At 39.7% G+C, this 14,325-nt stretch overlaps 1 protein-coding gene across 1 annotated transcript in view; it reads left to right on the top strand.

Moving 5' to 3' along the window:
* Window positions 1–1,692: 1,692 nt before the first annotated feature.
* The window catches only part of TMCO1 (transmembrane and coiled-coil domains 1), a 41,420-nt gene continuing 28,787 nt past the window's right edge, over window positions 1,693–14,325 (top strand). Inside the window, exons 1-4 of the mRNA XM_032161110.2 lie at window positions 1,693–1,704; window positions 2,278–2,545; window positions 2,958–3,035; window positions 11,392–11,451. Coding sequence (XP_032017001.2) covers window positions 1,693–1,704; window positions 2,278–2,545; window positions 2,958–3,035; window positions 11,392–11,451 — 418 coding nt within the window. The remainder of the gene's footprint in view (window positions 1,705–2,277; window positions 2,546–2,957; window positions 3,036–11,391; window positions 11,452–14,325) is intronic.

The raw sequence follows: 14,325 nt of genomic DNA on the forward strand, positions 1-14,325 counted from the left end.
GGGCATAGTGTCATGACATCATTACCCTAGAAAAGGAAGTGTATCCTAGCAGTCTATGGTTGTAAAAATTTACACAGGAATAATTTAACTGCTTATTATTTCATATTTTCTCATTTTTTCACATTTTAAACATCTCTGAATGGATTCATCTTATAATCAATGGTGTGTCACGGTTTAATTAGTTATTTTTTCCTTTTTAGTAGTAGATAAAATAATGATGCATCTTACAATGAATAGCATGTTGAATTTGATGAATTGTGTGCCAAGCACTGCTTGAAATGCTTTATAATATACTCTTCCTCATTCAATCTTCATAACACTTTTATGCAGCTGATGTTACCACCATTTTGAAGGCTCAAAAATGCTAAACAATAGGTTCTAGGACTGCTGTCAAGTAAGTGGCAGAGCAAGAATTTAAAATCAGGTCTGATTTCCAAGATCATGCTCTTATTGTTATCTCAGCACTTACCGTGGGTGATACAAAGGTGAATAAAAACCTATCCTTGTCTGAACTGCTCAAATCAAGGTCTAGCTCAAATATGATCTTTTTGAAACCTTTCCAACTCCCCAGGAAGAATACATCTTGTTCTCATTTGTACCCCCTCAACATTTTAAGAATACTTCTATAATACCTATAATCTTATTATATTACATAATCTCCCTGGGCCCTTGGAAGTCAGGAATATTCTCTTAACCATCCTTTTGACCCTACAGTGCCTACCACTGTTCTTGACATATAGTAGAAGCTCAATAATGTTTCTTAGAAAGGAGACAGGGTCTCTGCTGCTAAGTCTAGGAGACAAGAAATGCACATAAAGCTAAAAAAGATCAAAAGTAGTGTTTAGGAGAATTATATATTTAAGTGCAGGAGAGTTTAAAAGAACCAATGAGCCGGGCATGGTGGCTCCCACCTGTATTTCCAGCACTTTGGGAGGCTGAGGTGGGTGGATCTGAGGTCAGGAGTTCAAGACCAGCCTGGCCAACATGGCAAAACCCCGTCTCTACTAAAAATACAAAAAATTAGCTAGGCATGGGGGCGGGCACCTGTAATCCTAGCTACTCAGGAAGCTGTGGCAGGAGAATGGCTTGAACCCGGAGGCAGAGGTTGCAGTGAGTCGAGATTGCGCCATTGCACTCCACCTGGGCAACATGAGTGAAACTCCATCTCAAAAAAACAAACAAATAAAAAAACACCAATGATAGGAAGTACAAGAGGATACAGCTCAGCCAGCTTCCAGGTTTTCACACACACACACACACACACACACACACACACACACACACACACCAGTGTGAAAAAGCTGAAACCGTCTACAATGGCTTAAACCACGCTGCTGAGGCATTTTTGAATTTTAACTAGTTACCAACATTTATAAATTAAGTTTCACATAAAACCCAGGATTTCTGGATTTTCCTGAGAAACGAAGACATCTCAGAAACTGGGTGCTCATTCTCCTAGAGAAATGGGTTGGATTTGGGTATCAAATTCTCCTTTCAGATGAACTTAATGCTCCCTTATCCATCATAGTACCTTCCACCATTTTTTAAGGCTGACCTTGCATAAGGTAATTTATATTCTCTCGCCAGTCTAGGCATCTGGGTTTATGATAAGGTAATTTATATTCTCTCGCCAGTCTAGGCATCTGGGTTTATGACCCCTTCTCTATACATTACTCACTGCACTATCACACCATGAATTTTCAGGTATCCGTGCTTTGACTTCCACTTTGCCTAGAAAGTCCTTTGCTTTCTCCAAAAGCACTCCTACTCCCCTAAGGCACTGCTTCAATTCCTTTCATTAGCTTTTTCTGACCACCCTCTCAACCGTGTCACGCAGCACTGTGGTAATACCTCTATTAAAACCCTTATCAAAGCGTACGCACAAGCTTCTCCTCTTCGCGCTGACTTTCGCTCCTTGAGGCCAGCGGCCCACAACTAACTCATTTCGCGGCCCCAGCTTCACGTCCATGCCCTGGCACCTACACCCAGGCGTTCAGTACGTTTGCGGAAGTCAGTCTTCCTACTTCACGGCAAACCGAAGCTAAACTAATATTACGACCACAGAAGTGGGGCTGAGGTAGAAGCCAAGACTATCCCAATAACTGGATTCTGGCCGAAAAAAAGGCGCGCGCCAGCACCCGAGTCAGTAAAAACTACCGGTCAAAGTTCGCAGCCGCCACTATCCTGCTCTGAGTCTGAAATAGCTCCAATTCTCGCGAGATTCGGCCTGAGTACCAGCCCTTCAGCTCCAGTGACTTGGGGGTTGGTTTCCTCTAGATTCTCGTGGCCACACCATTCTCCGACACGAGCCTTTCCGGTGCTGTGCCCCGGAAGCGGAAGTGCGATCTTCGGGCTGTCAGAGTTGGTCTGTTACTCGGTGGTGGCGGAGTCTACGGAAGCCGTTTTCGCTTCACTTTTCTTGGCTCTAGAGCGCTTTCCCCCTGGCGGGTGGGAGTGCAGGGACGAAGGTGCGAGATGAGCACTATGTTCGCGGACACTCTCCTCATCGTTTTTATCTCTGTGTGCACGGCTCTGCTCGCAGAGGGTGAGAGCGGGTATTTCTCAGACGTTTGATCAGTCCCCGGGAGGAAGGGCCCCGGGGTCCCTTGTGCCACCAGGGGAAAGATCGTGAGCCTTACTTGCTTGAGAGGCTCATCTACTCTACACCAGGGAATCTCTGGGCAACTCGTGAACAGGAGCAGGAGGGGAGTGTGGAGTCCATTGCCGAGTTTTCTTTGGTCTCAGGTAGATTTCACTTGCTTATTTGTGGAGACACTTTCACAACATGTTACTGTTGTTTTAGCTGAAGAGTCAGTTGTATTAGCCTTTGAAAAAAGTTAACTATGGGTAAATACAAAGCGAAAAGTTGAAATCCCTCCTTCTCCAACAGTAACCACTTTGTTTGTTGTGATCGTTCCAGTCATTTCTCTATTAACACGTTGCTTTTAATGTTTTAGGTATAACCTGGGTCCTGGTTTACAGGACAGACAAGTACAAGAGACTGAAGGCAGAAGTGGAAAAACAGAGCAAAAAATGTGAGTATGGCAACACATTAGAAATAATTTCAACACGTCAAGCTCATTAAGTCCATGTTCACAGTAAATATTTTAAGAACACCAACTGATACAAAGATGAATCTGACTTGAAGCCTATTTAGGAATAGAAGACTTTTATGCAAAATGTGTACTACCAACTAGAGGGAAGTGAGGGACGTAGCAGATATATGTTGTGTGCTGTGGTGGTTCTAAAGAATAGGTTCAGCCTGGCGCAGTGGCTTACTCCTGTTAATCCCAGCACTTTGGAAGGCTGAGGCAGGACTGAACTTAGGGGTTTGAAACCAACCTGGGCAACATAGGGAGACCTTGTCTTTATAGAAAAAATTAGCTGGGTATGGTGGTACACACCTATAGTCCCAGCTATTTGGGAGACTGAGGCATGAGGATCCCTTGAGCCCAGGAGGTTGAGGCTACAGTGGGCCACGATGGTGTCACTACACTGCCTCCTGGGCAATAGAGTGAGACTAGTGTTTAAAAAAAAAAAGAAGGAGAAGAGGTTTCATTCAGTTGTGAGGAACCATGGTAGCCTTCATAATGCTGATGGCCTTGCAGTTGCTTGTGGATAGTTAGAATTTGGATAGAAAATGAAATGGGGAAAGGAAATTCCAAGTAAAGGAAATAACATATGAGCAAAAATATGGAAATCTTGACATATAAGGCATGTTTGGAGGATAATAGGTCATTATGACTGGTGTCAAGGTAAGTGGTGTCTTCAGAGATAAACCAAGTTTCAGTTGGGTTAGTAAGTTGAAGAGGTGTTTGAGGAAAAGATTAAAAACAAGAAGGGTTTGTTACCTTTGAAATAAAGCAGGAATTCCACAGGACTCAGCTAAAGGTACAAGGTGAATGGTTCCTTATAGGCCTGATTTAGTTTTCTCTGTTCTTTTCTTCCTTATAAAGATTAAATATAACTTTTGTTTCTTAGAATTCCTACAACTTTCTGTGTTCTGTGACTTTTTCTTATATCTTCATAGGGGTTTGAAGTTTTTTTCTTAAATTACCACATTTGATCTACACAGCAACCATTTGTGGTCACTCGTATAAATATTACCTCCATGTCATAGGAAAGAAAATTGAGCCTCAGGATGATAATGACAACTTACGTCACAGAGCAAACAAAGAATTAGAGACCAGACTCAGGCTTTTAAAATTACAGCTTACTGTTTCTTAATTTACTCAGTGTTGATTATGTACCTCAGCATATCTGAGCCAAACACGTTATCTTTACCTTCGCAAACATGATATTCTTCCAGGATTTCCCTATCTTGGTGATGGGTAGCTCCATGCTTCCAATAGTGTAAGCCAGAAACCTTGATATGCTTTATTAATTTGGCTCCAGGACACCATACTTTCGGTTTTGCTGCTCTCCATCTGACTAGTCATCCTTTTTTTATTTTTTACTTATTTATTTATTTATTTATTTTTTGAGACAGGATCTCACTCTGTCAGCCCCAGAGCTTATTGCAGCCTGGACCTCCCAGGCTTAAGCGATCCTCCTGCCTCAGACTCCTGAGTAGCTGGGACTACAGATGCACACCACCATGACTGGCTAATATTTTGGAGAGGTGAGGTCTTGCTCTGTTTGCTAGGGCTGATCTCAGACTCCTGGGCTCAAGCGATCCTCCCGGCTAGGCCTCCCAAGTGCTGGGATTACAGGCATGAACCACAGTGCCCAGCCCTTACTGATCATTCTTCTGCAGTTTACTTGTTGGTTTCATTTCTTGACCTCCTGTTGTTGGAGGTGACACAAAATTTAGTTTTTTTCTCTACATTCACTTCCTTGGTGAACTTATCTTTTGGCTGTATTGGCCAGTGACTCCCAAATTTATGTCTGTAGCCCTCTCTCCTTAATGCAAGATTCATATATCCACACATCAATTTGTTATCTCAACTAGAATGTTTGGTGGACAGCTCAATCCCAACACATCCCAAATTGAATACGTGTTCCTCATGTCTAAGCCTGTGTCATTTGTAGCCTTCTTTATCTTGGTCAATGGCATTTCTGTCCTTCCACTTGCTCAGGCCATAATTCTTGTGCAGTTATCTTTTACTCTCCTTACAACCCACATCTAGTCTGTCTGCAGATACTGTTGGGTTTCCTTTTAGAAGAAACACCCCAAACCAGTAAAAGTTCAGAGAGCTTCCGATATCCAGAATCTGACCACTTTTCATTAGCTCCAGTGTTAACCACTGTGGTCTAAGCACCATGATCTTTTGCATGGATTATTGCAATAGTCTCCAACAAGTGTTCCTGTCTCCCTGAAGTCTGTTCTCAAGATGACAGCCAGAATAATCTTTTTAAAAGCCTATTTGATCGTGTCCCTTTCACTCAGCAGAAAAGCCAGCATCCTACAGATGCTTCCTTTTTACCACTCTGATATTCTTTCTTCTCACTTATCCTGCTTCACCCACACTGTCCAGCTTGCTGTTCTTTACGCATACTAGCCATACTCTTGTACTGGGACCTTTCTAGCGGTGATTCCTTCTGCTTAGAAATGTTCTTCCCTACAGTATGTCCTGGGCTAACCCTATTACCTTCTTCAAATCTTTGTTCCAACATCACCTCTGACGCTTAAGTTGATCACTCTGTTTAAAACTGCAAGGCCTGGTGCGGTGGCTCATGCCTGTAATCCCAGCACTTTGGGAGGCTGAGGTGGGTGGATCACGAGGTCAGGCGTTCGAGACCAGCCTGACTAACATAGTGAAACCCAGTCTGTACTAAAAATACAAAAATTAGCTGGGCGTGGTGGCACATGCCTGTAATCCCAGGTACCTGGGAGGCTGAGGCAGGAGAATTGCTTCAGCCTAGGAGGTGGAGGTTGCAGTGAGTCGAGATTGCACCACTGCACTCCAGCTTGGCCAACAGTGCAAGACTCTGTCTCAAAAAAAATAAAAATAAAATAAAATAAAACTGCAACCTGCAACCTGCCCATCTCCCCTACTCCTAATATTCCTTACCCTGTTCTATTTTTTTCTGTTGCTTTTATTACTTTCTAATATACTATATGATTTACTTATTTATCATGTTATTGTTTATTGTATATTTCTACCTGCTAGAATGAAAACTCCACTAGGGCACGGTTCTTTGTTGTTGTTTACCTATGTATCCTGTTTACCTGGAACACTGACTGGCACACAGTAAATGTTTAATAAACATTTGTTGACTTGAATGCTTTCTTCTTTTGCCCCATATATGCAGTCCATTACCAAGCCCTATTGTTGTTTTCCTGAATAGTTTTCAGATCATTTCACATCTCTCCATTTCTCCCACCACTACCTAGTCTAAACTTCTATTATATTTCATTTAATCTGCTGCAGTAACCTCTTCTCTGGTCCACCTGCAGCCACTCAAATTTGTCCCCTATCATTATAGGGGATTCATCTACGGTAATTTTTTAAAACACAAATCTGATTATGTTACTTGTCTTTATTAAAACCTTTCAATTTCTTCACATTGCTTTAGGATAAACATGTGGCCTGTAAGGTCCAGCACGGTACAGTACCACCCTCCCGTCTCCTGGCTACATCTTGTATCATATTCTCTCTTGCTCCCTGTTCTCTATTCATTCATGCCTTTTTTCTGTCCTCTGGGCTAGTCTTATGGTTTCCTACTACAGGCACTTTGTATCTGTTGTTCCTCCTACCTGGAATAATTTTCCCTTCTCATTTTGTTTAGTAAACTCCTACTCATTCTTCAGATCTTAAAGCCTTATCCAGTCTCCCAGACAGGGCCAAATCTTCCTATCATAGTTTATGATTTATCCACATACATCTCCTTAGAGTGGTTGTCACAATTGCGGTTTTACCTATATATGATTATGGTCATCAGGGTAATGTCTCTCTCCTCAACAAAACTGTAATTTCTATGAGGACAAAGACCATTGTATCCACAGTACCCAATGCAGTGCCTGGCACATATTAGATACTTGATAAATGTGTATTGAACAAATTATCTGTGTAGCATAACATCACATATATTCTTTGTGAAAAATTGTTCTACTATGATCCTATGCTAGTTGGCAGCATGCAATGGCATCCTTGTATACATTTCTTCATGTCATTTATATCATTGAGTAGTTTTATGAAATACAAAACAAATCTGGCTTCATATTTGTTTGAATATTCTCATACATTAACTATTTGTATAATATGGATTTGCCCTATAGATTTTGAGCTTCACTGGTATCTACAATATTGCCTTGTCTTTAATTATTTACATTATAGAGATAAATGAAAAGTCTCCTTCACTGTACACTGCAATTCAAAGTAATACAGTTGAGGCCAGGTGCAGTGGCTTACGCCTGTAATCCCAACACTTTGGGAGGCTGAGGTGGGTAGATTGCTTGAGTTCAGGAATTCAAGACCAGCCTAGGCAACATGGCAAAACCCCATCTCTACAAAACGTACAAAAAATTAGCCTGATGTGGTGGCATGCGCCTGTGGTCCCAACTACTTGGGAGGCTGAGGTGGGAGGATTGCTTGACCTCAGGAGGCGGGGTTTACAGTGAGCAGAGATGGGAGATTGGGCCACTGCATTCCAGCCTAGGTGACAGAGTGAGACCCAATCTCGAACAAAAACAAAGTAAAGTAATACATTTGCCAGTTTACATGTCTATAGTTGGAATTTTACTATAATTTCTTCATATGCTTCCTTTGAAGGTAAGTATGAGGTAGGTTGATGATTGGAGTGACTCATGGCATTTCTTGTGGTCTTAGGTCCTCTACTCCAGATAATCTACCAAAACTCAGTAAGCATGTATTATTTTTATTTATATGATCAATTGACATATTTGATTGCTTGCTATGTGTTGAGTTTACCATAGTAAGTACAATATGAAATGAGCAGCCACAAATTCTGTCTGCTGGAATGTATAATCAAATGCACAGCTATTATATTTAGCATGAGGAATATTAAAAAGGAAAAATATAAGGTAAATTTCCTCTTTGAACAAATATCTTAATTGCAAATACAGAATTCCTTCTGATACTTTGTATTCAGAACGTAGTATGAATTTAAGTAGGGGAAGTTTGTAGGGTTTTTGAAGAATATAAAAATATATAAAGAGGTTTGAATCAGAATTTGTTAGAGGTTACTTTGCTTGTGCTGATCTGGTCCTTGGCATTTTTAAAAGAATACTGGTATCCAAAAAGCAGTCCTACTGAGCTGCTTTTAACAAAAGAAAATGCTTTCTTAAAGGTAGTGAGTTGGTTGACTCAGGTGGTCACTGGGCTTATAGAAGTATTCTAAATATCAGTAGGTCTCCTTTTATTGTGTTACTATTATAATATATACTGAGAGGATACTTCAATAAATGAGAAAGATTAAAGTACAGTATATATAACTTGATTCTTGTAACACAATTGTTTATTTGAGAGCATTTACTAAGTATAAATTGCTGTGAAGTAGGAGGTATTTCTGTTGTTTACGGTAAAATAGGATAAATCTTTTAGAATAATTTATAAACTGTTTGGTAGAACTCTGGAATTCAGAATGCAGGAATACCAGATCGTGGACAGAAATGTGTTTCATAGTAGACATCTTTTATTTTTGTCAACTCTGACATTTCTACTTCTTGTTTTCAGGTGAGATTCTGATGAATAAATAACCACACACCAAGGTTTCATCACAACCTTATGAAGTTTGAAAAACATTAGATTAATTTATCCCTAAAAACAATTTATCTAGTCTCAGTCTGGTCTGCTGGAAGACCAGACTAATGTTTATGGAATTGTCTTATGTTTCTATTCTCTAGCCTTCTGTCTTTTTATTGCCCTGTTTTCTATGCAGTCATGGTTAAATGCCAAGTAGTTGTGTTATAGTCCTTCTCGGGTGGAAAGAAATACTTTTATTTCTTTGTTTAATAACAATGATAAACAACAAAACATTAAGTGTTTTCTGTCCATTTTGTCTTTTAAAATGTTATCCTTATAACATTTTAATAAAAATGTTTATTTTTTATTTATTTATTTTTTTGAGACAGGGTTTCACTCTGTCACCCAGGTTGGAGTGCAGTGGCCCAATCATGGCTCACTGCAGTCTTGACTTCCTGGGCTTCCGTGATCCTCTCATCTCGGCCTCCTGAGTAGCTGGGACCACAGGAGTGCACCACCATGGCCGGCTGATTTTTGTAGTTTTGGTAGAGACGAGGTTTCGCCATGTTGCCCATGCTGATCTCGAACTCCTGAACTGAAATGATCTTCCCATCTTGGCCTCTCAAAGTGCTGGGCTTACACACCTGAGCCACTGCACCCAACATAAAATGTTATTTTTATAACATTTTAAAATGTGAAATTTGACATTTTTCTTTTATTATCTCTCACTAGTATGTTCATTCAAAATCTCTCTCTCTTTCCATATACATGATGTTTTATTTTATTTTGGCAACAAAGTCTCGCATAGGCTGGAGTGCAGTGAAGTGAACACAGCTCACTGTAGCCTCAAGCTTCTGGGCTCAGGAGCTCCTCCTGCCTCAGCCTCCTGAGTAGCTGGGACTATAGGCATGTGCCACCACACTCGGCTAATTTTTAAATTTTTTATAGAGATAGTCTTGCCATGTTGCCCAGGCTGATCCCAAACTCCTGGGCTCAAGCAGTCTTCCTGCTTCAGCCTCCCAAAGTGCTGGGATTACAGGTGTGAGCCACCATGCCTGGCCTATATCTTACCTTTCTATTTACCTAGAACAGTATCTGTTACTCAGTCTCCCAGAACATACATATACTACACACACACACACACACACACACACACATACACACATACACAAAACACATATTTTATTTTGGCCAGCCCTTTAAATTTCATTTGCAATATTGGAGTCAAATTGAATTTTGCAATTCTTGGATAAAGCAGTGATACCAATTTTGCTTTTAGAATTCAGGGACAAACTTCATGTACTAAGGGAAAGAGTTCTACCTGCTAATTCTCTTTAATGTAGGTTTTAGAAATTATACCTATACCGTACTGTTTGCTATTAGTATGCTAAGATAATATGGGTAACAGATAATATAAATAAACTAAGTAAAGGTAATTTTTGACATATCCCTAGTCCATTTACAGGTGATTAAAGATAGTAAATATAATATAAATACATTACAGTATTTCTTTTTCTTTTCTTTTTTTTTTTGTTGAGATGGGGTCTCGCTCTGTCGCCAGGCTGGAGTGCAGTGGCGAGATCTCAGCTCACTGCAACTTCTGCCTTCCGGGTTCAAGCGATTCTCTTGCCTCTGCCTCCCAAGTAGCTGGGACTACAGGCACGTGCCACCATGCTCAGCTAAATTTTGTATTTTTAGCAGAGATGGGTTTTCACCATGTTGGCCAGGGTGGTCTCGATTTCTTGACCTCATGATCCGCCCGCCTCGGCCTTCCAAAGTGCTGGAATTACAGGTGTGAGCCACTGCACCCGGACCACTATTTCTTTTTCAAAAGCTTATTGTTATGTAATGATGAGAGTAATTGAAATGCATCAGAAAAAATGGTCTTTTTTTTTTTTGAGAGACAGAGTCTCGCACTGCTGCCCAGACTGGAGTAGAGTGGTGCGATCTAAACTCACTGCAACTTCCACCTCCTGGGTTCAAGTGATTCTCCTGCCTTAGCTTCCCAAGTAGCTGGAATTATAGGCATATGCCACTACGCCCAGCTAACTTTTATATTTTTTTAGTAGAGACGGGGTTTCACTATATGTTGACCAGGCTGGTCTCAAACTCCTGACCTCAGGTGATCTGCCCGCCTAGGCCTCCCAAAGTGCTGGGGTTATAGGTGTGAGCCACTGCGTCTGGCTGGTCTTGGCTTTTTTGGCTCTCCTGATTTTCCTGCAGTGTGCATATATCTATCTTGTCACATTACTGTAATTGTCATTTGATTATCTCCCCGACTAGATTATTCTTTAGAAGGTAGGGATCATATTCTTTTTCATCTGCTTAGAGTTATTTAGGCAGCCAATAACTGAGTGAATAAATTTCTACCTTCTATCATAAGAGAATGGAATTACAATTAACCCTAGTTATCTGAGAGAACAGAAATTTGAAAATTGTGCTTTGAAACCAGCTAAGGTAATCATCCTCAGCTGATGGTCTGTTTTCATTATGATTCTATCAATACAATTCTTTATGGGTATTTGATTAATGATGCTTATAATTGTTGTTTCATTCTTAGAATATTGTATCTACCTTTTACATCAGTAGCTGTGAGAGCGGACCAGTTAACTTAATCATGACCATAATCAGTCAGTGTGTAACTTTCTTGCAAGCTTCTTTCATTGGTTCAGCGTGATAAAGCATCCTTTGTTTCTTTAGTATAATCCAGTTAATTTTTACTGTGTTACTATGTTGTTGACAGTGGAAAAGAAGAAGGAAACAATAACAGAGTCAGCTGGTCGACAACAGAAAAAGAAAATAGGTAAGATGAGATATTAGTCAAAATGAAATTTGGGTTTTCTTAAAAAATTAATTCTTAGATAATGAAAATATAATAAAATTATTAATAGTGATAACTCACATTTCTATGATTTTATGGTTTATAAAGCACATGCATACTTTATCTCACTTGATTCTTACCCATTTTGTGAGGTGTACAGGACAAATTTAAGCAGTTCCTCTATTTTTGCTCTTAGCTTTGGAATTTGAGTTTTGTAAAATGACAGTTGTGGCTTTTGAACTTGGGTGAGGGTTTTTGGCATAGTTTGTAAAACCATATTGTTTTTTATATCTGAGATGATTATTTCCACTTAAGTCTTACTTGTATTCATTGTTTCCATGGTTTCCTTACTGAGTATTGACTAGTGATGGAAATCCACCAAGGGGTAGGAAATTTTCTGAGTAATTTTGATATACTTGGAGAAATAATGACCATATTGTATGTTTTTAGTTTTTTAGTATAACTTAGAATTTAAGTAATTCTGTTTCCAAAAGACAATTCGTAAAGGATTGTATATGATTTGTTTTTATACGTTATGACATTTCTTGATTCTGAAATTAGGAAAAAAATTATTATGAGATTGTGTATTTGTTTCAGAAACTGTGTCTGTATACCTAGGTCACTGCTGTTACAACCCAGGGGAGAATTCCATGCAATTAGACTATGTCAATTCCTGTTCTGATTAAAGTTTTTCAGTTAGTATAGCGATCCTGGATGTTTTTTAAGTGGTCTGTTCACTTAATTCCATGAGAAAATGCTATTGAACATTTACTCTGTTATGTGTCAGTTACTCCTAACAGCATTGGAGAAACAAAGTAGAAAAAGATTCTATTTTTATTAGCTCTGTTTAGACAGGGAAAATAGGCCAGAAAATAAATGATTATTATGCAGGATGATAAGTACTTTTTTGTTTGTTTGCTTGTTTTGTTTTTGTCTTTTTTTTTTTTTTTTTGAGACAGCGTTTCACTCTTGTTTCCCAGGCTGTAGTGCAGTGGTGTGATCTTGGCTCGCTGCAATCTCTGCCTCTCGGGTTCAAGCGATTTTCCTGCCTCAGCCTCACGAGTAGCTGGGACTATAGGCATGCACCACCACACCTAGCTAATTTTTGTATTTTTTGTAGAGACGGGATTTCACCATGTTAGCCAGGCTGGTCTCGAACTCCTGACCTCAGGTGATCCACCCGCCTCAACCTCTCCAAGTGTTGGGCTTGTAGACATGAGCCACTATGCCGGCCAAGAGTCTTGAGGAACAGAAATTTAAGGAACAACAGAAGAAGTAAAGTTCTGAAAAAGTATTGCCAGATAAGTTGGAAAGTAGTAGTGTCACAGAAGTTGAGAGGAGGGTGTCAGAGAGGAGGAAGGGCCTGATGATGATGGTAAATGTCTAAGAAATGGAGGTTATTAGTGCTTTTAGCAAAAATGATTTGAGTGGCATGATCGGGGACAGAAGCCAGATCGTATAGATGAAGGAGAGAATGCAGACAGTGAGAAAATGAAGACGTTGAACATGGACAACTCTTTCAAGTACCTTTGCTATAAAGAATAGGAACGATATAAGAATGGAAGGCAGATTATCCTCTGTCCTTAAATTGGCAACACAGAGTATCTGAATTCAAGTGATCTTAACATGGAGTGCAACCCTGAATTGTTTGCTCACCCCAAAAAAAATCTCATCAGAAGTTATAAGAAATAATATTTATTGCCAGGCATGGTGGCTCACGCTTGTAATCCCAGCACTTTGGGAGACCAAGACGGGTGGGTCACCTGAGGTCAGGAGTTCAAGACTAGCCTGACCAACATGGCGAAACCCCATCTCTACTAAAAGTACAAAAATTAACCAGGCGTGGTGGTGCATGCCTGTAATCCCAGCTACTTGGGAGGCTGAGGCAGGAGAATCCACTTGAATCTGGGAGGTGGAGGTTGCAGTGCACCGAGATCGCGCCATTGTACTTCAGACTGGGCAACAAGAGCAAAACTTTGTCGCAAAAAAGGAAGTAGTGTTTATGAAGAGTTGCTTATCAAAATCTTATTAGAAATTATGAGATGTAATATTTATGAGGAATTGCTTGAAAGATGATCTATCCGTTCTCTAGATTTGTACATTTTAATCTTAGATTAAGCCAGACTATCAGAAATCTGTAAACCTAAACTGGATTATTTTGGACTTCATAAAATGATTTTACCGTATTTCGCCTTGGCATTTGCATTGTTAGGCTTATTATGAAAAATTCAGCCAGGTATAATACAATTTCTTATAGTACTACCATGGAATATATTCAAAAACATCCACAACATTACACAATTGTTTTTTGATAAGAAATTGTGGAAACTGTTTCTATTAGTTTTCAATATCAGGAAAAGTAGCAGTTCTCATAAGTAATTGATTTATTTTATCTTATGGACACCGTGCTTGAACTGATTTTTGTTTTCCTTTGAATTGGCTGCTGATAAGCCTAGAATGAGATTTGCTGTTCATCTCCAGCAACTTTATAGGACCAATTAAATGTATTTTTATGTACTGATCCTATGTAGTTTTATTATTATCTAACCCTTACTTTTTCTTAGCCCAGATTCCTCACTTGAGCTTATTTACAAATATATAGTATCTGGGGAAAAAGGGGGTGTAAAGAGTAAAGCCACTGCACTGAAAGAAGGGAGTTTTCAGTAAGAGGGAAGCAGCCAGCAATATTCAGTGTTCCAGAGAAGCAAAATGTCATTGATTTCACTAGGTGAAGCTCTTTGATAACAATCCTTGAGAGAACCATTAATCTGCAGTGGTAAGTGTCCTTTGCTTTTTAACTGAAGATTTGATGGTCCCGATTCTTAATTTCAGGAGCAAATGTTTTGACTATTTTGC

The sequence above is a fragment of the Hylobates moloch genome, unplaced genomic scaffold, assembly GCF_009828535.3.
Source record: "Hylobates moloch isolate HMO894 unplaced genomic scaffold, HMol_V3 SCAFFOLD_8, whole genome shotgun sequence".
Classification (NCBI taxonomy): domain Eukaryota; kingdom Metazoa; phylum Chordata; class Mammalia; order Primates; family Hylobatidae; genus Hylobates; species Hylobates moloch.